Source organism: Mytilus californianus, unplaced genomic scaffold (assembly GCF_021869535.1).
Source record: "Mytilus californianus isolate M0D057914Y unplaced genomic scaffold, xbMytCali1.0.p SCAF_2, whole genome shotgun sequence".
NCBI classification, from domain to species: Eukaryota; Metazoa; Mollusca; class Bivalvia; order Mytilida; family Mytilidae; genus Mytilus; species Mytilus californianus.
In genome coordinates, this window is record NW_026262668.1 from 31,281,280 (window position 1) to 31,307,250 (window position 25,971).

Genomic DNA, 25,971 nt, shown 5'->3' on the forward strand with positions numbered 1-25,971 from the left:
TAAGTGTGGATTAATCAGTACACAAATTATTACAATTACACATGTCAAATAAAATCATAAAATGTCCAACAATGTAATTTTAACACACTATTTAGTATGTAAATATTAAAGTGTATAATTTTACAATGTGACAAAAAATATACGCAATACTTCGCTAAACAAACTATAAGCTTCATCGGGCGTTCTTCTATCCGGGTGAAATCGGATGCAGATAGGAAACATTTGCAGCTCATTGTACATTCCATTTTGCTGCTTGATAAATAACTCGGATAAAGTTTAAGTTTATTTATTTAACTAATTTGTTTTTTAAGTGAGGTAAGTTTTCAACGTCCATTGGCCAATATTACAGAAATATTAAGGACGATGCCACATTATAAACTTTTTCTTTATCTTTCCTGTACCTTTTTTTTTTTTCTTTTTTCAAAAAAAAAAAAAAAAAAAAAATGCATGGGGTTTTAATAGTGTGGTTTTAACTTGTGTACCCATGTTTTTTCATTTTACTTAATGTGTACTTTGTCTGGAAAGTGCATATGCCATTATTGTGTGGCAGGATTAGCTAGATATATAAAACCAGGTTAAAGCTACCATTTTATTCGAACATGTCAGTTGTTTTCCTTTTGTTACGTTTATTGATATAGTCGAGCATTTGGTTTTGTCAGTTTTTATTGACGATCCCTTTTTATTTACTTTGAAGTTCGGTATTTTTGTCAATACTTTTTTTTTGTAATGAACGCTGGCTTGTTGAAATAAACACGTGGCTGCTGAAGCGAATTTAAACACTCCAATCAATTTCTTTTTGACTTGTCACTTGTTTTCCAATCCATGTATTGTATTGATGTACGTATTTATTTATCTGTTTCTAAATAAAATATTGTTTACACTAATTTCTTTTGTTCAAGAACTGGCCCGTTGAACCTTTTTTTAACCTTACTTTTCAAGACGAGACGCTCTTTGAGAAAACCCTGCGTCATTATTTTTTTGCCCAGACACCCATGCCGTTTCAGTTCGAGTAGTAGTTCCAAGCTATTGAATATCGTATGAGTTGAGAAATGCATACTCCATACGCTAGTGAAGTTGGAATATTGCTGCTAAGGTAACGAAAATATACAAATTCACAATTGAAACCGTCTCGTCTGTCATAGATTTTGGTACTGAGATGACCGGTGTAGTCAAATTCGAGATATGTCTCAAACTGAGGCGGATGAAGCTGTAGCTGTGGTATCCCGAATCTCTAGTTCAGAAGGATATAGCAATGTGATCCAATCAGAAAAGTTTGAATTGTTTTTAACTTCTTGGTTTTTACAAGTGTTTGAAGGATCTCCGTCCATATGAAAATAAGAAAAGGTCGTCAAGGAGAGTCGCACAGTTGGTTTCAATAGGAATGCCGACAACCTGCTGGAAAATTATTCCTCCAAATTCAACAAATATGTTGTCAATAAGAAACTCTAGCATACTGATCACTTCGTTCTTCGGTGTTGCATGTTAACAAAATACGCCGACGTTTATTCCAAAACAATAAATTTCCACCGTATGGTACTTTTTTTTATAGTAAAGCTTTGCTATTTATTACTTTTAGACGGGTGTTCAATTTATCATTTGGTATGGTTCATAGTGCAACACCAAAAGTTCGTTGTACATTACTATACTTGCTAATTTACTGAAGAATTGTGTGCTCTGTCATCAATTAGTAACACAAAGTATCAAAGTGCTTGTAAGCACTAAAGGGTAAATATTGCATAAATTATCAGTGGGAAGTGAATTTAAACCTTGCATTGTATAAAGCATTGGATATACTACAATTATGGACAAAGGTAGATAACTCCAATCTTAAAGATTACTTTAACAATGACATCATTGATATTTTTAGAACAGATATTAGATTCCTGCACCTTGCACAACTATGTAATTTTCTTGACAAGTTTAACATCATTTTGTAACTTCAATATCTGAGCATATATTTCATTGATAAATTTCTGGAAATGTTCATGGATAGGATGTTAAGAATGTTATGATCAATACAATATATTTTGTGTATCTCAAAAGTAGTGATAAACCTTGGAAGATTTAGATATCAAGTCAGTACCATAGGGTTTTTGATTCATGCAATCTTTACCCAATAAAACAAAACACAAACATCGTTTTGATGATTCTCTTTATGTTAAACAGCATACTTTAAGTTATGTTTTGTTACTCGATAATAATATCTCTAGAAATGATTATTTAACGAAGGGACAATCTAAAAAAGCACAGACAACACATAGAACACCATGTCTAAGTCTAAAAGAAGTAATACAACTTTAAAAGATAAACACCAGACCGGCAAGGTTTATACAATAAAATGAAGATAAAACAACACAAACCCAATTTCAAACTGAAGGTGAACACAGTTCCACAGGAAGGAAGCCATTCCTGCTCCACTGTATCTGTCGTGTCACTGGTAGAAAACTGGTAGAAAAATGATGTACCACGAAAAGAAGCAATTAATTCTAAACTAAAACACCATGGACCCCCGTCTGATTAAAACTGGAGATAAAATCAGGTGCCTTGTATAATAAATAAAATCTTATCAGAGACCGGAACAAAGAAGAAGAATACAGAAGTAAGGATCATGACATTTATTTTTATTGTTTCACATATTGGCTGAGTGGACCGCTAGTTTGTTTTTGTAATAAATTTAAAACATTTGTTTTTTGTTCTTTCTTTTCTCACGTTTCTCGGGCCAATAAAATGGCAAATGAAAATGATAATAAACAGTAGTAAGTTGCCAGGGGATTTTGCTGATATTAACTATGCTTGATTTTCTTCTTCACATGATCTTGTAATATTTTCTTTTACAGCAATTCGACCTTTTTAATATAATCAGTGGTAATGTATCTTGTATTTTACAAAGTGATATATACTATGTATAGAAAATAACGAGAAAATAATTGTGAATAATTTATTAAAAAGGCAAGACAATTGGTGACAGCTCCATCTTAATTTTACAATATAAATAGTGAATTTCGTCTTCATCCGTCTGCGTACTATAACCATAGCAACAACATACTTTTTCTCAAGTGAACAAAACATGGTACCTTTCCAGGACCAACATAGAAAGCTTGGTACATAACATTGACAACAACTGGTAAATATTCCAAAAGCATGAAATACATATATAAACAAAATATTGAGAAAATTTTGACGGAAAGACAAAATTGCATAAAATATTTAAAAAATAAAGGCAAATGTATATAAATGTAAAAAAAATCTCTAAAAGTTCTGTCACTCATTATATATATATATATAGATATATATAAACTTCACATTTTCACATTATCATTCCATAATATCACAAACCCTTTGATCTCAATATAAGCGACTAATACACCTTGAAATAAAGCTAGGTTCCACTTGTTTTATGTTTTTACTACTGGCTGCAACTGCTCTATACAATTAAAATTTTAACAAATAAAATGAACAGTTTTACAATATCTTTATCCAAAACATTTTCAGTAAATTCTGAATAAGGTTTAATAAGCAATATAAATCAAGCCAGATTATTATCTATTCACTGCGCCAGTCTGTTCTTTAAATTTTTAATTGTAGTTTGTTTTCTGTCTGTGAGTGGCTTTCTCCTATAAAATGAAATAAAAAAATTATCAGTAAGTATATTGAAATATATAGGTGTTTAAGATCAAACGCATATTGAATGTATTTAAAACATGCAGATGTCTTTTGTTCGATATCGTGTGACTTTGTGCTGCTATCTCACTGACACATCTCCTTTGATATAGAATAGGAAGGTAATTTTTTTTTTTAGAAAAGTTTCGAGTACTTAACTCCGCAAAGGGGCAAATGCTACAAAAACCATTTTGCATAATTTCCTTTTATTAATCATACACACAATTTGATTATCCTCTCTGCATACTCAATTGCAAACTTTGAGATGCCCTTAAATACACATTTACATTAACTCAAACATTAACATAAATCATTGAGAAGTTGGCTAGAATGGTCTGGTTTGCTTTTTATTTGAAAACGATGGCCTGAAATATCCTAAGCTGTCAATTACCTCTCTATTTTCGTTGATAAGTGATGTTTGGACATTTGATCCAACACCCCATGTTTCATAATCACGGAAGACAAGGTCATTGATTCCGGCATCAGATGCAAATCCACGTGCAAAAATCTATAAATAGTCAAAAACATATGCTAATTAGTTCAAATCAATACAGGTACGTACTATATACTAAAATAGAAAGGATGTATTTCGTTATTGTAGGATCAGGGGATGGTGCTTAACTATTTCTGGAGTAGGAGAAGCTGTTCGTGTTGAGATAATGAGATATATGAGATTTGAACGTCTGTTTGTGACTGCATTTGAACATCGATAAATTACTGTTGCCCTTAATTGATCATAAACAATGTTCATTTCAATTTTGAATGCTTTTATATTAAAAATTCATTTACCTAGGATGCCATGAAAGCGGGAGGTTTGGCTAGCCACAAAACCAGATTCAACCCACCATTTTTTTCTGTCCTGTACCAAGTCAGGAAAATGGCCATTGTTATATTATAGTTCGTTTCTGTGTGTGTTTCATTTTAATGTTGTGTTTCTGTTGTGTCGTAGTTCTCCTCTTATATTTGATGTGTTTCCCTCAGTTTTAGTTTGTAACCCGGATTTGTTTTTTTTTTCTCAATCGATTTATGAATTTCGAACAGCGGTATACTACTGTTCCCTTTTTTAAGGGTTCATACGTCACTGTTTGGTTTCAAACATGCAAAACATTCGATGTAGAAGTTTCCAAACCTATCAAAGTATCAATAGTATTTCATTCTTTGCAAAATTAAAATTGTATAATTAATTAGAATACGTTTTGATATCTTTGGCGAAAGGCGTAAAGACTATCAATTTGGTAATTTTGGGAAATTGGTTCAAGGTGATGTCATAGAATTAATGTATTATTTCTAACATGTTGTATACAAAATGAGAATACCTTGGTGGTATTTTATGCAATTGTATAATGTACTTAAGACGTGTACTTTAAGTTTGTACTAGAATAATACTTCATAACTAAATAATTGAGCTTACCTTCACGGACTTGTTTGGTTTCAAAATAAAGTTTTTAAATGTGTAGACATACTCTTTCTGTCCATCAAGCTCTCTCTTCAATTTCCAGCCATCTAAATTGATCTCCTATGATAATCAACAATTATAAATAAATATTTTAATTACAGTACACATTATCCAAGGTAAACTATAAAATGATTTGCATAAACTATTTTAAAGTTAAATTTTAGTAATTATCTTTATAATTTGAAAATGAATACAACTGAATTTTTTGGGGAAAATATACATGCAACTTTGTATTGTCGGCTCCGATACTTCTGGCAGTTTTGTCAACCTACCCGTCTTTGTGCACTGGTGTTTTCTAAAGTGATATATTTTCCTTCTGGGTGTACTTCAGCGATTGAGACTGGTCCTGTCGATGTTTTCTGGTATGTTGTCTTAGCTGATACTTCGCCTCTCATCATTTTCATGGACGAATGGGAATCTATAAACAATAGCACACCTTGTCTATTAATACATAGTTCGTTTGATTATAATAACTCGTGATGGGGAAGAATTCGCAAGCGATAATAAAATATGCAGAACACTTTTGAAGCAACGTTATAATATAAAAAAAACATTACAAATCTTCCTATATGTTTTTCTCTTGCCTTTGTAATCTTTTGAAATCTTATACTAAACCAAAGAATTGTAAAGAAAATATAAAACATGCAATACTACTTACTTAAATTATTGTTTTCAACTTTTGAGAATATGGTATATTAAAATTTTACACTAACAAATATTTTGGCGTTTAAAACTCATAAAATTACATATCTTAATTATATAAACTTTTGAGAATATGGTATATTAAAATTTTACACTAACAAATATTTTGGCGTTTAAAACTCATAAAATTATATATCTTAATAATATAAAGCCCAAATAATTTTGTCTTAAGTTTATGATCATTTGTATCAAGTCGTGTCCCTATGTTGATCGGGAAATACTAGTATATCAACTACGCCTGGAAAGAAGTTTAAATTTGCAGACAGCAATTGTCTTAAAAACTATAGCAATACACAATTTTAAGCACTAGAAAAAAAAACCCAGCTGCTGAGTATATATGTAATACATGCATAAATGTTAACACGCATATAGTCTTCTAATTAAATGAAGTTTTTCAAAGGATTCAACAAAACATTCAAAGTACTTTTAAATATAGAAGTTCTTGATTAAATGCAAACATGTAAGTATAAATCAAAGCACATGAGGCAAACTAAAGCTCTCTAGAGTTAGAAAAATCAACAAACGAAAGATTAATGAGAATGAAATCATGTTTGAAATGAGAATCTTCCTTCCTCTTATACCGAGTATGGTACTTCCATTTTCGTTACATCTTTAGTAAAAATAATAGTTTCAAACAAACATATTTGTAATGTATTAAATAATTTCTGAATTGACAAATTGACAATCTTGAAAAGTTTCTTAAAATAATAAAAACAAACTAACAAAATGTTAACTATTAAACGGATGTAACTTTCATGGAAGCAATCATGCACTTACTGATATAAAAAGAGGGCAAAACTAGTCATAGTACTATCTATATATAGCTAAAGCTTATATACCACCACCTAAGCACCACCAACCATAGTAAATTGTCATAAAATTAGGGGAAATTAATAAGGATTTTTCATTGTCGACATAAATTACCCAGCGATTTGATAGATAAAAACACATCTAGAACAACAATTAACATCTACATATAAATCAAATAAGTTTCAAATGTAAGAACGTGAAATTACTGTCAAAACGGTTTTAAGAAGACTGAGAATAGATGTTTTTATCTTCAATAAAGATGATGGAAACGTGCATTCAATAAGATTATTTGTATGTTAGTAAAGTAAACCTAGACCGATATAATTCATTAGTTGTATAAGAATACTGAGAATATACGTGTTTATCTTCGATAAATATAATAGACAAGTGCATTCAGTAGGATAATTTGACTGTTAGTAAAATCGACCGATATAATACATTAGTAGCTCCACTAGCTCCTCTATTCAGTGAAAAATTTACGAACCGCCCTTAGTTTCGTATTCTTGGATCATTTCAGAAAGTTGGGCTGCTCCTCTACTTTGTGTGTTCATGGATTGTTCAATTACATTCCTCATGCCCACTCTGTATGGAAGAAATAAAAAGTAAAAATGAACAAAAGGAAAGGAAAACAACATTCACCAATGTGTCTGAAAGTACCTTCCGGATTATAATCAGGTGGGTCGTCCGGATCACGTGCTTCCGGTTGGACGGTTGGATTTTCAATCTCTACAGTACCTATAATGTCTATAGGAAAATTTTCATCGTTGAAACGTCTATAATAACTTGCTCCTCGTATTCGTTCAATGATATGAGACCTGTTATGTGAACAAAATGAATGAAGACAATGAATATTAAATGGAACAATGACTCAACAAAATGCACAAACATGCAGCATCAAAGTTTGACAAATTGGCAGGTGAACAAAACAGTGTATACATAAAGCATAAGTAACCTTCATCATCGTCCATTTCATCGTTCTTTTGGTTCACATTTTGACTATTGTCTTCATCTAGGGGTCCTTCACCATTTACAGTTATCTTATCATCTTGATCAGATGTTTCTTTGAGATCGCTCTTTTTGTCAGTGATTGTTTGGCTTTCAGATTTTGATATTTGACTGTCGTCTTGATTTTGTTTATCACTGATTATATCTGATTGATTTGATTTTATGTCATCGTTTTCATGAACATCGTTTTCATCTTTACTCAGTCCTATTGTGTCTAATTCTTGTGGCTTATTTGATATGTTGCTTTTTGATTCCTCATTTTGATCTTTAATTTGCTCAGTCTGATCCTTAATTTCATTTCTATCATTTATTTTTTCTTCCTGTTTTTTATCAACTGTATCTGTTGTTTGTTCTGAAATATCATGTTCTATGGTTTTACTTGCTTCTTTCCCTGGTTCATCATGAGAAGAAACCTCTTCGCTTGAACCGACATCATGTTTTATGCTTTCGTGATCGATGGCATCATCTACGTTTATTTGTTTTGTGTCATCCATTTGATTCTGTTTTGATATGTTATCAAATTGTGCTTTTCCATCAACCTCGAAATCACCAGGAGATGCTTTAACATCAACAGTACAATCATCAGATTTTACTTTCGTATCATCATCGCATTCGACCATTTCATTATTTTGTGTTTCTACTGTTTCCTTTGATGACGGCTCGGGACTTTTACGTGAATCAGAACTGCCGACTTCATTATTTTGATTTTCAATTATAATGTCATTTGTTTTGTATGTTACTGAATTATCAGTGGTTTCTAGTTCCACTTCATCCGAATTTTTACTTGGAACAGAATCTATTTTGGTTTCTGGTGGCTTTGATTCTGTTGCCGTGTCCTCATTAGTAGATTTTACAGCAGCTTTATTGTCGTCAGTTTTTTCAGAGGTGATATCATCAGTTACCGATTGTTTTTCCTCAGGCAGATCGTCGTTTCTAATCTCAACATTACCTATTTGATCGGGCTGTTTAATCTTTGACTCAGCTTGGTTGATAGTTGAATCATCATCCTCTATGCCTTTCTTAGAAATTTCCGTATGAACTTCTTGTTCTTTCTGATCTAAAGGGGACTCTACGCTTTCAACTTTAGATTCTACGTCCTGTTTGTCGTCTAGTCTCTCACGTTCGTCATCATTTGTACCTTTCACAGAAATGTCCGTACGAATCTCATTTTCTTGCGGACTCTTCTGATCTAATGGGGACTCTACACTTTCAACTTTAGATTCTACATCCTGTTTGTCTTCTAGTCTGACACATTCCCCATCCGTTGTACATTTGGTACTTTCTGTTGGATTTTCTGTTTTGGACATTTCGTTAGGTTCAACAGTCTCCTCTGGTGTAATGCATTTAACCGTTTCTTGGTCACTATACGACTTCTGTTCTACTTCCGGTTCATTTAATTTCGACCTCATTCCATCATTCCCTGCTGTTCCAATAGTGGGTGGAATTTCATCGTCTGGAGTTATATCCCTTTCGGTCTGCTCATCGTCAGCAGAAATACCGGTGCTATATTCGTAAGATGGTTCTGGTTTATAGTTTACTGGTGAGCCACGAAAAACACTTCTCATATTGCTAACATTTATCCCAAGTCGTCGTAGCCGTTCCACTCTGATATTTTAAATCCAAATGCAGCAAAAAATTGAACAACCACTTTTCATTACAAAAACTAATTAGATCAAGTATATATTTGACAAAAATTAATATTATTATCTTTCCATATGAATTGGTTATGTGCCTGGTATGCAAAACAGGTACTTATTGATAATTTAAAGAAATCATTTTGCTCATTTGCAGTGAAAAATCAATTGAAAAGCAAATTCTTGAAAATTCCGTCACCTTTTGAAAAATCATTAGGTTAAAAAATCATTAGGCAGAGTTTGGTTAGTGCGAGTGCAAAGAGTTTTTACCTATTAAACAGGTCACTGTAAAACATCTTAGACATAAAACAAAGCATCACAATATCTATATGTTATTAATATGTAAAAGAAAAGTACAGTTGATTATGTATCTAAAGATAGAATACAATCAATTATTGATAAACGAAATGTTCCATTAACGTTTTGAAAATTTGCCATTTAATAACCAATAATAAAAAGTCAATGCTTAAAATTAATAATGTTGTTAAACTTTTTGAAACTGGAACTTGGCTTTTAAAGTTTTTTGTAATAAATAAAAAGGTTTTGCTTTAATCTCATTTAGATACTGGTATTCATGCTTAAATTCTGAGTAGTATTTTACATCCACATTTCTTTTCCCCTTATAATTCATCAAATTGACTATACTTAAGGTAATTGGTACGTAAATAGATGATCTCGCAGAATTTTATGAAAGTTTGCATACAACTAGAGCATGATGGACTGCACATGACTATCGAAACAATTATATATATAACTTTCATACTTTCTGAGATATAGCAAATAAAAGATTCAGAAAATAGTAGTACAATTGTATAGAATACACGTAAATATCACAAAAAAAGTTCAGCAATTTTGACTTAAAATTAACTTTTCTCGAAATCCTGTCCTACGAATTTTCCTTAAATATGATATACCTTTATTTACTACTGAAATTTCCGTTTTATTGGTATAAAATTTATAGGTGGTCACGAATTCGTTTTTTGAGTATGAATAGTTGAATCTTCTGTACAGCGTGGAAAAAGAGCCGAGACTTGAATGATTCATACAGCAAAAACGAATTCGGTGACCCCCTATAACTTTCATATTATAAAACGGAAATTTTAGTGGCAATACCATATTAGTTTTAAAGAAAATTCGTAGGACACATTTTTCAGAAAAGACAAGTTAAAGTCAATGTTTTCAATATTTTTTTTCTATATTTACGTGCATCCTATTCATTTGTACTATTTTCTACAGAATATTCAATTTGCTATATATCCGAAAGTATAAAAGTTACTTGTATATTTTTTTCGATATTCATATGCAGTTCCACATGCTCAAATTGCTTGCAAAATTTCATAAGAATCCGTGAGATTGCCTATTTACGTACCTTTTACCTTAAAAGAGTTATCTTTATTTATATTTTTTCAAATTAATATGAAACATTTTTAACAATTTTATATTATTTTAAGTAAGATGACATATTGTGAAATATTCTTTTGTTTCAAAATCTATCAAAAGCATTTTTTTTTTTTCATTGTATACTTGACATGGAGAAAAAGGAAGAAAAACCCATGTCTTTCTGCTTAATTTTATTAAGTAGTGTTGAACAACTTTGGTATTTTTATTTCGTGTACACTAACCCCTTTCTTACTCTCATTATATTGAACCAAATGTGCAATAAATGAGCACTAAAGAAAATAATCATTAAAACATATTCATCTTGACTTCTAGAATAAAAAAAACTGCAACAATAAAATCACAATTTTTGTAGATAACAAACCTGCTTTCTTCACTTTCCAACAGTTTCCTGTAAGCGGCGATCTCAAGCTCCAATGACAGTTTAGCATCCATCAATGACTGTAACTCAACTAAGATTGCTTCCATTTCTGACCTAAGGTTGGTGATTTCTTCCTTTAGTTTAACTGTCTCCATCGTGTGTTCACTCTGTATGCTCTCATATTCTCTAAGTAAGCTGTTGTATTGAGATTCTAATTGTGCATTCTAAAACAAATAGATATAAAAATAAGGAGATGTCGTATGATTGCCAATGAGACAACTATCCACCAAATTTCAAATGAAGTGTGTGTAAGCAATTATAGGCAACCGTATGGCCTGCGTATAATATGTTTTGTTGAATCAGTTTCCAACAAATATTTGAGCAATTTAACTTTCGGACAACTGTGCATGGTATTTGTAACGTTTCATTTTTTTTTTTACATTTATATTCTCACTGTATACTCTTTTTCAACATTTCATTGTAAAGATTAAAGATAAAAACTTATTTCACGACCAACAAGCATGAAAGAGAGTTATCTATCTTTTAAGGACGGTTGTTACAGCGTCTTCCAGTATAAATAATTTAATCTTTAAATAGAACAGATGTAAGGATTCTAAAAAGATAATCTTATATTTCTATCTTCATAAACTAAGCTGAAGTACCAAACTAGAAATGACTTTAACAGATAGTAAAACATAACCACACACACACACACATGGTCATCAAAATTAAGCTTTGATTTGTCTTTTACGTTTTGTTTTGTTTCTTTATTTAATGTATACATGCTCTGATATACTGTTTTGTTAACATTTAATTTGGTAGCTGGGAAAGACTTCATATGTCTGTCAAACATGTGTTTTATTCAATTTGTATTTGAGCGAATAAAATATGTTTAAGGGGGTACATAACACTACAGGGAGATAACTCTGTAAAAATCAGAAGAACGTTTTAATCACGTTCTATTGTTTAGGAAATGTTAAGCTTCTCAATGATCAAAATTAGTGTTTGTCAAACTGCTATATATCCAGTGAAATTTTTCCGATAAAGTGTGTGGTTCAAGTTTTTTTAAAATTTTTATATTTTTGTCAAAGGGTCAAAATTAATTCTTTGTCAAAATTTTATAAAAATTAAACGAGCCAAATTAATTTTAGTCAAGGTGTTTGGTACCACCTTAAACTAGTAATGACTTACTCTTCCTTCTAAATCGGCAAGTCTTCCCTTCAGGTCTGATATGCTCTTTACTAATTTCTTGTTTTCCTCTTTCACATGTGTAACCTCCATGTTTTGCTTAGTGGCACCTGTACGGAATTCTTGGACCTAAAATTTCAACAAAAAAAAATATGGGAACATAGCTTTGAATTTTAAACAAAATATTGTAAAGGTTTTCAACTTAAGCTAGCAATTATTTCGGTTGATATATTTTTGTATAGTTTGAAGTTCCCTTCAAGATAAAACGTTAATTTTGATTTACATTACCAGATACTCAATTGTTAAAATTTATTACAGAGCAAAACTAAAGTATGCATAACATTTTCGATATATATTTGCAGCAATTGAGTTATCTTTCGTCTAACAGAAATCACACAACATTGGTACTCACAGAAATCGTAAAGACAAAATATTTAGCAAAATTCTTTTTAACATTCACTTTCATATATATTGATGATGTCATAAATCATATAGTCATATCTTATATATTGATGATGTCATATCTAATATTCATAATAAATCTAAATTGAAGATAAAAAATTATTCAGAGACATGGCTATCTCATTCTACTAAATGACTTCACAGGTCTCAACCATGAAGAACCCGATCAAATCGGGTACAGTGACATGCAAAACTCGAGGGGAATTCACAAAATGATCTTCTTATGCTCTTATTTCTAAAATAAAATATATTACCACACTTCAACATGAATTGACTACCTTAATTCTGCTATATTACACTCACCTTAAGATTGTAGTAACTCTCCATATCACCTCTCAACTGATCGACCTTGTTGTCATATTCAGATTGAATATCTCGGATAGCTTGAGACAATTCGCTCTTCCAGAATTCCCTGTTTTCTTCAGTGGTGTCTCTGTATGCCAAAGCTGCCAGTTCTTTGAGTTCCTATTTTTGAAAATGTTGTATGTAAATACCATGTTTAAGTTATCATACATTGATCAAAGGTGTACTTGGTACATATAACAGATGTGAAAAAAATCAATACAATAAGTGCAGTGTATTTCATATTCATTATAATAACAGTTTTTTTATCCAAGGAACACGTTGTTTAGGTAATGTTATATCGCAGGGCAGTCTACCTCCTATAATGATCTTTTAGTTTAACTATTGTGAAAATATTGATATATAATTGCTGGATAAAAATCTGCTAATGAAAGATTACATAATGTGTTAGAGTAAATTTTAAATTTAATGGAAACTATTATTCAATTACTTGGTTCACAGTTTTTCTGAATACTTGAAATGGAATCAACTGTCTAAATTTTCTTGCAGCTGTATTCCAAATCAACCTAAAGAATCAAATTCCCCATTTTGTCATTTATTTATTATGTGCATAGAAATTGATTCAATATCAAATCATTGCAAACGTATTTCAACACCAAAGGAATGAGTTTGTCTGATACAATTCATCAAATTCAGAAAATATCAACCATTTATCTTTGGTAGACTTTATTTTATTGGTGTTTATTTATTTATCTCTTTATGTTGCTTGTTTTTTTTTTATTTCAGCAGAAAGCAGATCTCCCACATGGGTTATACAATTGGATGGTTTCAGCTTCACATCCCAAATAAATCAACAAATTCAATATTATAACATGTCAGACAGTATATATAGAAACTGCTGAATTGTTTTGATATTTGGGTAGTTTATATGCAGTGTCAGCATATTGATTTGACTTAACGCTGACCTGGCAATATATATATATATTACCAGCAGCAAGTAATGGGGTATTTAGAATATGATAGACTCCCATGTGGGTGATAGAAATTGAATATTCTTTACATTTGTCTATTCAATTACGTCTTCATGTTCTTCGGTAAAACAATATATTTGTCTACACATGGTACACAGCATAACAAATAATACTTTTATTTCATATGATGTTAATGCCAAGTCAATTATATATCGATTTCATATGTCAAAGCATTAATTATTTTAAGAGAACAATTTATTATTATGTGAGATGCTCTAGTACATGACTGTTCCTTGTCAAAACATCTTTAAAAATGTTGACTGCTTACGGCGCAGGACCGTTCGTTAAGCATGACCGCAGTATGGTGTTAAAGCTGAAAATGTACACCAATAAGTTAATTTCAATGCACTTCGCTTTACCTGTTCATGGACCTTCTTCAGGAATTCCATCTCTTCCTCAAGTGTCTGTCGTCTGTTCTCAGCATCTAAGTGGTTCAATGTTTCATTATTCAGGTCCTGTAAAATTAGATAACTGTTAATGCGCTCATGTCAAAAACTTTTAGGATATTTTAGATTCCTTGACGTATTGACACATCATTGTATTAAGCAGCAATATCGACTGACTTATATTATAACAACTAATCAATAAAAGATACATACTTAAATTACTTCAATCAATCAACAAATGGAAAACCGAAATTTGGAAGAAAAAAAAAAACACAAAAAAAAGCAATACATCTGTTTTGTGTATGTAAATACCATAGTTGTACATGTAATAAATGCTGACCATGCAGTTCCGATGCCGGGTTATGAAGAAAAGTAAAGTAAAGTTGCATATACGTGCATTTCTTGTCATTTAAAGATGTGATTTGTGTCATGATTGACCATATTTAGAAAATTAAAGATAATGTATGGAACATTTAAATGTCAAGGGCTTCTCCCACATTTAAAATGAAACAAATGCAAGTTGATTATTTTATATGCAGTACTCTGAAAAGGGAAATAGCTAACACAAATCAATAGCTGTCTGAACGTTGATATTTGGACAATTGAAAAAATACTAAATTCATTTATTCCGAATATAACAAACGCATGAATCATTTATTGATAAAGGAAACAGATGGACAAAGCAACAAATCTGAATTATCAAGCGCACTCATGATTGCGTATTGTTGTAAAATTGCATTCCCATTTTTCGATTAAACTGATAAAATATAACAGAATTATTGTCCCTGTTAGTAGTGCTATTGAAAAGAATACTCGACTTTGCAGTTTGTAATTACTTTACATTCGTTACGTAATGTCGTTAGTTATTGCGTGAACGAACTGTTAATTTTACGTTCCGGAATACTAAAATTGCAGTTTCCCGTAATTGGTGGAGAATATAACAGAGCTTCGAGTGGCGTAGAGATGTGTCTGGATAATAATACAATTGTCTTAGAAATAAATGGCAATGTAAATTATTGTAGATAGCCAGACATTACAAAATAAGGAACGTGTCTAAGAATATAAAATTGATGGTTCTTGCACGTTAACGAGTTCAATCAACTCCTGACTTTGTATGGGGTGTAATTTTGTGTAGACAAATAGGTGAGTTATCGCTCCTAGTTAACTTTCCTGCAAAGATGGTGTCAAAGATGTTGTGATTCAAAATAACGAGATATCGAAATCAATTTGATACATATTATCTGAGGATTGTAAATTCGTTCTCTAGAAAAGTCTTCATTTTTTCAGCATAAAATATGGTTTGAAAGAGTTGCTGATTGTAACTCGCTCAACTTCATCAACTTAAACATCTAGAGATATTAAGATTACAAATTATAGATTTTTTTTTAATTCATTCAAAATACCAAAAGCAAATTCATAAGATACATATGATTTGAAAACTGGATTTATCTTCATAAAATGCCCTGAAGTTAGAAACTCTAAAACGAAAATTTGAAAATTCATAAGGGATACTCAGATCAAGTTACTCAGAGGATAGATATCACTATGCCCAAAAGTAAAATGGTTGCAAAAAAAATATAGTAAAATAAGATTGATCAACATAAACCTCTCGAAACACTATATGTGACATCAAGTTCTATAGAAGGGTAAATAATACCGGTCCCCTAAATTAACACACTTTAATATCTTCTTACATGAACTTTTTTTTAAAATTTTCGGTTTCAAAAGCAAAATTTATTCAGAAGTTACAACTTACGATTCTTAATCTGTCAACCTCGCTTTGAAGTTTGTTGATTCTTTCTTTGTCCCGTCCTCTTTCTGTCTCAAGTGAACTGATGGTCCTTCTAAGCATGTTAATCTCGCTTTCATAATCGGATAATTGTTGATTCAGTTTATTTATCTGTTCTTGATCAATAGCGTGATACTTCTTCAAATCGTCCATTCTATTAAAAAAATTGTATGTTAAGGTGGTACCCAACACCTTGACTAATATTAATTTGGCTCGTTTAATTTTCATAAAATTTTGACAAAATGTTTACTCTGACCCTTTGACAAAAATATACAAATTTCAAAAAATTTGAACCAACCACTTTATCAGAAAAATTTCATTGGTTATATAACAGTTTGACAAACACTAATTTTGATCATTGAGAAGCTTACTATTTCCTTAACAATAAAACGTAATTAAAACGTTTAGCTGATTTTTACAGAGTTATCTCCCTGTAGTGTTAGGTACCACCTTAAGTGTAAATTTTCTTTTAAAAATTATGGGACCGACATGACTTTGCTTTAAGGAGTGAGTGCTTAAGTGTAAACTCTCAGTTTTTAATAACGAGGCAAGTAGGACTTTACTTTATGGTGTAAGCATATTCATACAATAAGCATACATTGTCGGAAAATACATAGCTTCAGGTACATGAGGAAAAGTCGAGCTTTACCGAACAAATAAAGATCGGCGTTAAAATGTTTGGTTATTTATCCCTAATTGTTGAATTTCTTTTTAAGAATTGGCATTTATTTGAGTAGGTACGAGAAGAAGACTCCAAGTTGAACTGCTACGTGAAGTTCAGAACAGCAATACATGGATTACATTTCGGTCAAAGCAGGGTATCAGCAGACGATAGGTGTATTAATCTATACGAATATCGTGAAAGTTTCTTTGTTGTATTCTATACGAATATCGTGAAAGTTTATTTGTATAATAAAGCGGCTGATTAAAAGATAGAGTTTCATCTTTTGGTACGTAATAGTGGTTTCTAACATTTTCTAAATTTACACTTCAAAAATGGAAATTTAAAATACAAAGCAGATTTTGAAAGGCTGATTTTTTTTATAAATAATTTAAACTGTAATAATTAACTTAAATCACCCAAATTATGCAGTGTTGCAAAGTATGCCAAGAAAAACATACAGTGCATCAAATCAATATTACAAAAATCAATACAAGTTTTTGCTTTGTTTAATTTTGTATTTTCAACATGTTTCCGACTAACGATAATTCTGAGGTTAAGTCAAGTGAAGAATGAATAACCACAATATGATACAAGTCTATCAAAAAGTCAATACGGTTTTGTGTGTGTTTTTTATATAACGGAAATTTGAGTTTTTGATTTCATTGTGGATTGATATCTTAATATTTATGATGAATGCCAATCAAACCGCACCAACGTCTGCTCATTGAAGTTGTATGTAGCTGATTATGCTATGTTTACATATACTTTTAACGTTAATACTTTAAGATTGTTTTTATTTCAAAGACTTGTATGTATATATAATTCTAGACTTTGAATATGGTATATATCCGTATAATAACTGATGGCATTCAAGAAAGTATGGTGCGTAAAACATGAAAAACTGTTGACTTGACAAAGTCAACTGTGTTATTGGATCGAAGGACTCTCGGGATCTTTCCAATTTATTTTACACTACCTCTGATCTTGAAAGCTACTTTGTATGTAATTGGTTCAAATTATGAATGATCTTCGATCTATATTACGTTTATCCTCGGTTAAAAGATTATTTGAAAGAAATACTTCTTAACATATGTAAATATTGATATATGAAAATGTCAAATTATCTATTAGGGTTAACTAGAGAACTTAATTCGGGGTAGACATCTGTACGGATCTATTCATGTAGACGGATCAATGCAGAGAAAATGGCGTTCAATTCAGATGTAACTAGACATATTGAGAATTTTTAATATTTCGCAGCATTTAACTTTTAAAGCTTAAACATGAGGGTAAACTCACGGGTTGATAGTCTATTGACAATTTAAAACTCTAATATGACTAAGTGTTTTCAAAATCAGAAATATCAGCGAGCGTGGGTGTTGTAATCTACATGTATCCTTTATCATAAATTTGCATATACTAGTTTTTGGTTGTAATCTATCTTTTATGTTCAATCTGCATATACTAGTTTTCGTTTGTACTACTGTAAATTTCTAACCACTAACTTATAGTTTAAAACTAATAATGGGATAATTCAAGGTGAAATATACTATATTAGTGTACATTTAAATAGCTTTGGTCTACCGAACGTATTAGTTACGCCGTTTTAAATCATAGTATAGATTTTCTGGTTTTATGAATTAATAGTGACTGAGAATTTAAACTTGTTTTCAAAGGGTTTGTATGATAAATATTTTACGGTTGGTGTACTACAAATGTACAAGTACGGCCTACAGAATACACTATAAGTATTCTAAGTTTAGTCCTCCACCAGTTAAAACCTTCGTGTACTAAATACACTTTATATTAATATTAAACAACGCTGTTACTCATCTATTTTTATCATTTGCATGGGTGCGAGAAAAAAGTTGTGTATGCACCAATAGTTTGTCAATTTTGACAAAACGTAAGGTTAAAATGATTGAATATTTCTTATACATGCAAGCCAAATATTATATTTTACAGGTGAATATTTTAGGTGCAATAATAGTTCAGTTGTGAAACTTGAAAGTGTATAAAAAGATGATAAGCCTAAAATGTTAATGACTGGAAGATCCGTTCTGATGTTGGGGAGGACTAGGGCATAAAATCCGATGTCCCGTGTTGAAAGAGGGTCATGTTAAATATATGCATGTTTAAGAATCCCCTGCAATGCGTCATTTCAAAATGCACCATTTCTGCCATTACCCAGAATCTCCTCATGTGACAGTACAAGTTGTCAGACCTTCGTCCTTCTCGACCCTCATTGCACAACATTAAGCTACCTACTTATTCAATAAGTTTTCGTCCGGAATATGCATGATATATTTGACACAAACAACAATAAATCAAACTTATACACAACAAAATATAACCTCTTAACTTCGCGGGAAATCTCATTCAAGAATTTTCACCCATATTTCTTTTGAAAATGTAGTTAAATCTTTTGTTCTCTATAACATACCAATTTTAATTAATACTACTGAAGTGGGAATGATCCTTAAAAAAACGTCGTTTGTACGATATAAACAAAATTTTAATTAGACTAAATCTTTGGAGCTATTCCTAATCTTTTAAATACTTATACTACATAAAAAATACATAACAGATTAGAACAAACACCTGTGCCTAGATTGGGGTGTTACAAAGTTACTTTTGTTCTACGTCTGCCTCGCCCGTCTCTTAGTCACTGACGCAAGTGTCGTTTTAATTATTGCGTTTGTTTCTAGTTCATATGCTCATTTCTTGATAGAACTATAGCCTATGTTTTATTCTGCAAGTATGGACCCCCATTGTATGAATTTTCTTCAGCTTAAATAAATAGGTATTCATTGTTTATGTCTTTCACCTGATAAGGTGTAGACCCCGTTTATATGAATTTACCCAAGCTTAAATAAATAGGTATTTATTGTTTATATCTTTGACCTAATCTCTGATCAATGTTTTATAGACACATATATAGATGAAAAATGAGAATTATATATATATTATTACAGTTTAGGTTTCCCTTGCGTACAGTGTAAAGGAATTAAACAGACAGACGTTCTTCATCTGCATCTATTTGAATGTCTGATATATCGATGAAAATGAAATAATATTCACGCATATATATATTTTTCATAATGTTAAATGATCTGAAATGTTGATTATCGTTTATCAAATGGCTTATTTATTTGAACGTACCATTTGGTCTTAATGAACATTGATAAAGTTCTTAAATAAATAAGACGACAATATTCAAATTATGCAGCAGACGACATCTGACTCGGTTGTTATTACGCAATGCCGAAAGTCATGAAAGTCGTAAATTGTATGGTACTATAAAAAAATATTAACCCTACTTCATTATCGACTCTTTGCCACTTTTCAACCAATCGGAAATTAATTTGCATTAATTTTGATTGTAGGCCTTTATGTCACATCAGGACGTAATGACTAAGCCCACACAGCACGAAATCAGGTCAGTTTGTCCCACATACCCATATAATAATATGTTTATGCTTCGTACATGGGCATATTATTATATGGGACAAACTCTTTTCGTATCTGTGGCTAGATTGTGTAGTTGGCAAAGACGTAAATAGAGCTGACAGTTTTGCAGTGTCGACATCGTTATCGAAAATATCCACATGTAGACCAAGAAACCATTAAAATGAGATAGACCTTGAACAGAAAGTTTGGGCAAAATTTCAATAGGTTCAAATTTTAAGAATGAAAGATATTAGGCCATTCATTTGAATTTTGCAGTGAAAGATTCCCCTTAAGTAAGGTCTATATAAAGCATCAATATAAAGGATTGGAGCAAGTAAGTATTATAAAGTCAATATAATACTTCCATGATGGGAGGAACTGGCATTTTGTTAATTAAACACCAAAAGTTCCCTCCCAGCAAGGACAGGCCCCGGACCTCAGACCCATACTAATTTGAACCCCTGTAAAAGTTTGTATCTCAATTGACTATTAGCAGTTAATCATTTTAAATTCAAACTGAGACCAACAATAAGTTTATTTAGATGCAAAGCATAATAGAACATCTACCTAAAAGGCAATTACAATACATCTTTGTTAAAAGAAGCATTAATAGTTCAAGTCATATTAAGAACTCCTGGGGGTTTCCAAGTTACCAGTCGGTCATGAACTGAATGTTGCTGATTCAGTGAAATTTAATTCTGATAATAAAACTATTTTAGACAGAATAGACTGACAGCTTTATGCTCACACAATTATATGTATCAGTTTGTCATTTAACTTAAACTTGCATTGTAAAATGCTAGAAACATATATTTATAGCATAGTTGTACGGTTGTATTCAACTCTTAGCCAACTGTGTTTTAATAGTAGTCAATTCGGTAAGAATGTAATCAAAGCTGTCTAGCAGAGAGATCGTGCAGCTTATAAATCAGCCCTTAAATATCCTTCCTGACAAGAATGACCTTTTATAGACTCGTTAAGATGTAAGTTAATCTCAAAACAGAAGAATTAGTTGTACGACTGTTTCTGTTTCTAACTGAAGTACCCAAAGTTAACGTTTAAGATATTCTAGAACAACAAAAAAATGATAAACTTATTCACACTTTTCTTTAACTTGGGCGATTTCGAGCTTAACATATTGTATAGAAATCTGTCTATTGTTCTAGACTTTATGTTGACCTCTAGATGTCCTTCAGCCTTTGTGTTATTAAATTGCTGTCTTATGGACGTATACCAAACATCTTCTTTAATTCACATTTCCTTCCCCTACGTGCCATTGGATTGTCTTTGAGATATTGATGAGCAAAATCATATATTCTTACAAGCACCGGAATTAGCCTAAATATTAACTTAGAATGACTGAACTATCTTTTCATGTATTTCGAGAACAGGGTTCGTCGTGGTAAAAAACTGGAAGAGGTGATTTGTTGTTTGGTCATTGATCACTATTTGATAGAGACGTTTGTCACAATAAAAACAAAATAAACTTCCTGTGCAGGTGTCCAGAATATGCTCTGGTCATTAAAATGATGTCAGAGGAACAAGTTATGTTACTTCTTTGTCAACAAATATTCTGACCGGTCAAGGAGAACTTTCAATATTTGTCCTTTTAATGTGGAATGATTGCCCTATTAGGTGTATATTGAAACAACTTATAATTGAATTACTTTGTTAAAATTATATGAAATGTATTTATTTAATTTCAATTAAACTCAAACCGTTCATCAAATATAGAATCGAAAGTTAAGTGAAAAATATTTAAACAATCTAAACAAACATTTGAAACTAATTTGGTTTATTATAATAAAATTAAACACTGTTATCGGGATGAGTACTGCTTTGATTTACAGCCATGAAATTCAAACTGTAAACTATTAGAAAATTTAAAGCTCACGTTTGATCTTTCTTTATAGAAATTAATATACATGATAAGTGCTTTTGTAAGACAAGGTTCTTAGAAGTGAACACCTATTTCCTTTTTTGTATTAGTTATATAAAGATAAACAAATTTTAAAAATATAACATATTTTTAAAAAAAAAAGAAGAAGTAAATTGGATTATAATATCAAACGACAATGCGTGTAATTTTTTCCAGGTAAACTTTCTGCAAAATAGCAGATACAAGATTGTATATATGACAAATCGTGTAAAACCTTTGAGATTGAAACACCTCCCAGTTTTTATACATGTAAATCATTAATCTTAATAACAAACGGGCATGAACGAAAACAAGTGAAGTGATATGTCCCTTGGGTATAAGTATACAGGTATACAAAACCGTACTTGTGCTGTCCCTTGGGTATAAGTATACAGGTATACAAAACCGTACTTGTGCATCTTTCAGTTTGAAATTTTGAACTCTGTTTTGTGCGTCACAATTCATATGCAAGACCCATTAACATGGGATGACGATTCAATGAATATTCTTTCAGATTTCAAACCTTTCCGAGAAAAATCATCGTTAAAATTAAATTCTTTTTTAATTTCTTTCCTAGTAAAGAGAGAATGTTAATAAGCTTATAGAAATGTTTCATAATTTTTTTAATCTAAACTAGCAAGTCTAAAATGCATATTAATTCTTATGTATCAATTTTAAAGGAAATGTTTGCATAAACAGGTATTTTAATATAGCTTTTGTGAAGAATTGTAGATTTGGAAGGTAAACATTTTTATGTCTTGATAAATGCCCTGTATGTGTACTGGAGGATGAAACAAGGCTTGTTCGAGTTTGAAATCGCTTTCAAATTTGTAAAGTGGCTATCATAACTTTGCAATGGAGAAGTGGTTATTCTCAATAGCGATCCTTAAGTTAGTTAATGAGGCGTTCGTTCCAAATAGTATACTAACATTCTATTATTTTGATATATTCTTGTACGAATTAAATGTCAGAACTAAAATATTATATAAGAATACTTCGTTTAGTAAGAATCTGCAGAATCCTTTTCGCAGCGTTTACAAATTGACATTTAACGCGAATGAAGTTGCAGTCCGAGGACATCGGCTTATTCGGTGAATTTTAAAAATGTCAACCATTTTCTGAACAAATGTCTTTGACCTTCTTGCCCTTTTATCGAAAATATATCGATAAATTACACACTAAAGGTAATAATTTGATTCAGGGTAATTGGTAAGTAAACGTAAAGTACATCGTTTTATCACTTTTAATGGCCAATTTATTTCGACATTGTCACTACACCATAATCTATTTTGTCTTGTTTACCGAACGTGATGAGTTCGTCAGACGGTTTGTTCGATCGTCTGCAAGGTTGCATGGAAGCAGAAGTTCCAGCGAGATTGTGTTTGAAGCAGACTGCTACTATTATGTAATCTATTATTCATGTATTTGTTCAACAGTTAACCCCTATAAGGAATTAACAGGAACTTATTTACTACTATCATAATAAATTTTGAATAGAAATCATAGAATCGTACTGTATTTGATATACAATAGTACCACATCGGCAGTTTCGATAATATTTGACAAGATGCATAATTGTGTAAATAAATATACTGTTGTATAGGGTCAACGACATTTTAATTTTGAACTGTATGTATTGTACTGAACTTTATAAGAAACAGGACGACTAATAGCTTGACATTTTGTATATACACCTGTCTATAGTTGATAAATGTATTTTAATTAGTCTACATGTCTTATTGTTTTTTTTTCCTGTGTTTTTTAAGTTTACAAGTAGATATAAGATCTTATATGCACTTATGTAAATAAAAATTGAATGAAAAACAACGCGAGGGACACAATAATGCCAATTTACTTAAAACATGACCAAAATAATATTAATCATTGCTGAACTGTTTGAATGGTGTAAAATACAAACTGTTTAAGTTTAAAGACACCTCTTAAAGGTATTGTTTTGCATAAGTCACAACACAGAGTAAATTTTTCCTACTACAAATATGCTGATATGCAAAATTATGTAATATAACGGTAGACAGGTCAGATCAAGGTAATTTTTGTATTTTTATCATTCAACTTTTGAATGACATGACAAGCGTATACGTATTTACTCAAATGTTAAAATCACCATAAAATATGTTACCATTAAAGTATAAAATAACACTTTTATCTTTTTGTATTCGAATATTATCTCTAAAAATTGCATTGATAGCTACATAAGGAATAAAACATAGTGTAGGCGATTGAAGATTACACAAATGCAATATAGACTGTGATAAACTTTTCTAGTGCATTTAAGTCAAAAACCTGTAGATGTAGACCTCCCACTGACATAAGTTCCTAGTAAAAAGAGCTTTACTGCAAAATTAGTGGTTTTTTTTGTATGTTATTGTTTACAAATAAATGAAAGTTTTAAGTGACCAGCTGATCCTTCGTACCTAACAGGTTAAACCGGTGCAAAAAGTTTGAAATAACAGATTATTGTTTAAATAACTGATCAATATAAAGACCATGGGGTCTATTCATAAACATGGATCATTTTAAAGTTTAGGATTGTACTTACTGTCGCCTCAAATTGTTCATATCTTCTTGTAAACTGCTGTTTTGGATTTCTAATTTGTTCTTGTCTCTTGTTAAATCGTCTATTAACTTTCTGGCTTCTGCTAATTCCTGTTCGTACATAGATTTGATAGCACTTGTTTCTTTTCCCCATTTTGTTTTCAAGTTTTCTAATTCAGATGCTAACTTCCTATTTTGGGCTTCCAAGAATCTCACTTTTTCGATATAATTTGCAAATCGCTCGTTTAGATCTTGCATATCTTTCTTTTCCTTCTCTCGGCTCGATTTAACAGTTTGAACTCCGGTGTTCGATACTTTTTCAAAGCTTCCTGGGCTAAGACCCCCCATTCCAGCTGATCGACCGATTCCATATTCTACAGTACGCGAGTAAACGGTTCCACCGCTGCCACCTCCGATACTAGACCTCATACTAGGTCCTCCAACTGAAGACCGAGAAACTACAGTAGACTGCCGAGGTTGTATTCCAGACTTATAGTAAATAGAGTCATCGCCATCATCATAGGCAGAAGACGAGGATGTTATCACTGTTCTCTTCTCAGTAATCCTCTCGCTAGACTTAGACATCTTGGAAGATTATTGCACACTTAACTTCTCTATTAGCTGAAGCGAAAATTGAAAGTGAAAGGACCGATTGATGAAGTCAGTCTCCTTATATATGAATGGGAAGAGCCTTCTAGCCGTTGTAACTACCTACAAAGCGCTGTCATTCGACGATAAACAACATCAAATTAATACGTTCACTTCCATATATATATTATGTTGAAAACAGTAGTAATTTATCAAACGATTCAGGATTGGTTTCAGTTGTCACGTGTTACAACACCCATGCCCGAAAACATTTAGTAAAATAAAAGTCTAAATGTGCTCTTGATATGATTCAACTGTAATTAATTCTTCACTGTGCAGGTACGATTGTCCAAAGTTACACGGGGATAGGAGACTCCCACTCTGAATATTCATATATGGCCTTGTATTGATCAAGACGCAGCCGACCGTTTTCGCGTTCTATAAATATCGTCTGCTACACGTTTAAACAAACAAGAAAGGTCTTAATCATAAAAATGTTTGTGAGGTTCTTACTCCCAACCCCGGAGCTTCGCACAGGTGTGATCATAGTAACTGAAAAAGCAATGCAAATAAAATTTATACTGTTACAAACATAACTTTTAAAATCCAG

The 25,971-nt window shown here is 31.4% G+C and overlaps 1 protein-coding gene across 1 annotated transcript; it reads right to left on the reverse strand.

Annotated features, from left to right (window-relative positions):
* Positions 1-2,924: 2,924 nt before the first annotated feature.
* On the reverse strand, positions 2,925-25,971 carry LOC127729693 (70 kDa neurofilament protein-like). Its single transcript, XM_052237541.1, has 11 exons — positions 24,778-25,971; positions 16,153-16,339; positions 14,370-14,465; positions 12,980-13,141; positions 12,218-12,343; positions 11,030-11,250; positions 7,581-9,238; positions 5,389-5,534; positions 5,072-5,176; positions 4,052-4,168; positions 2,925-3,614 (listed from the first exon to the last, which is right to left on the reverse strand). Exons 1-11 carry the CDS (start codon positions 25,356-25,358, stop codon positions 3,576-3,578), a joined length of 3,438 nt encoding a protein of 1,145 aa, XP_052093501.1. The 5' UTR covers positions 25,359-25,971; the 3' UTR covers positions 2,925-3,575.

Coding starts and splice junctions, on each gene's coding strand:
- LOC127729693 (XM_052237541.1), bottom strand. CDS start 25,358: ATGTCTAAGTCTAGCGAGAGGATTACTGAGAAGAGAACAGTGATAACA. Junction 9,239..11,029: donor TTGGAAAGTGAAGAAAGCAG/GTTTGTTATCTA, acceptor TTAAAATATCAG/AGTGGAACGGCTACGACGAC. Junction 5,177..5,388: donor ACACCAGTGCACAAAGACGG/GTAGGTTGACAA, acceptor TGATTATCATAG/GAGATCAATTTAGATGGCTG.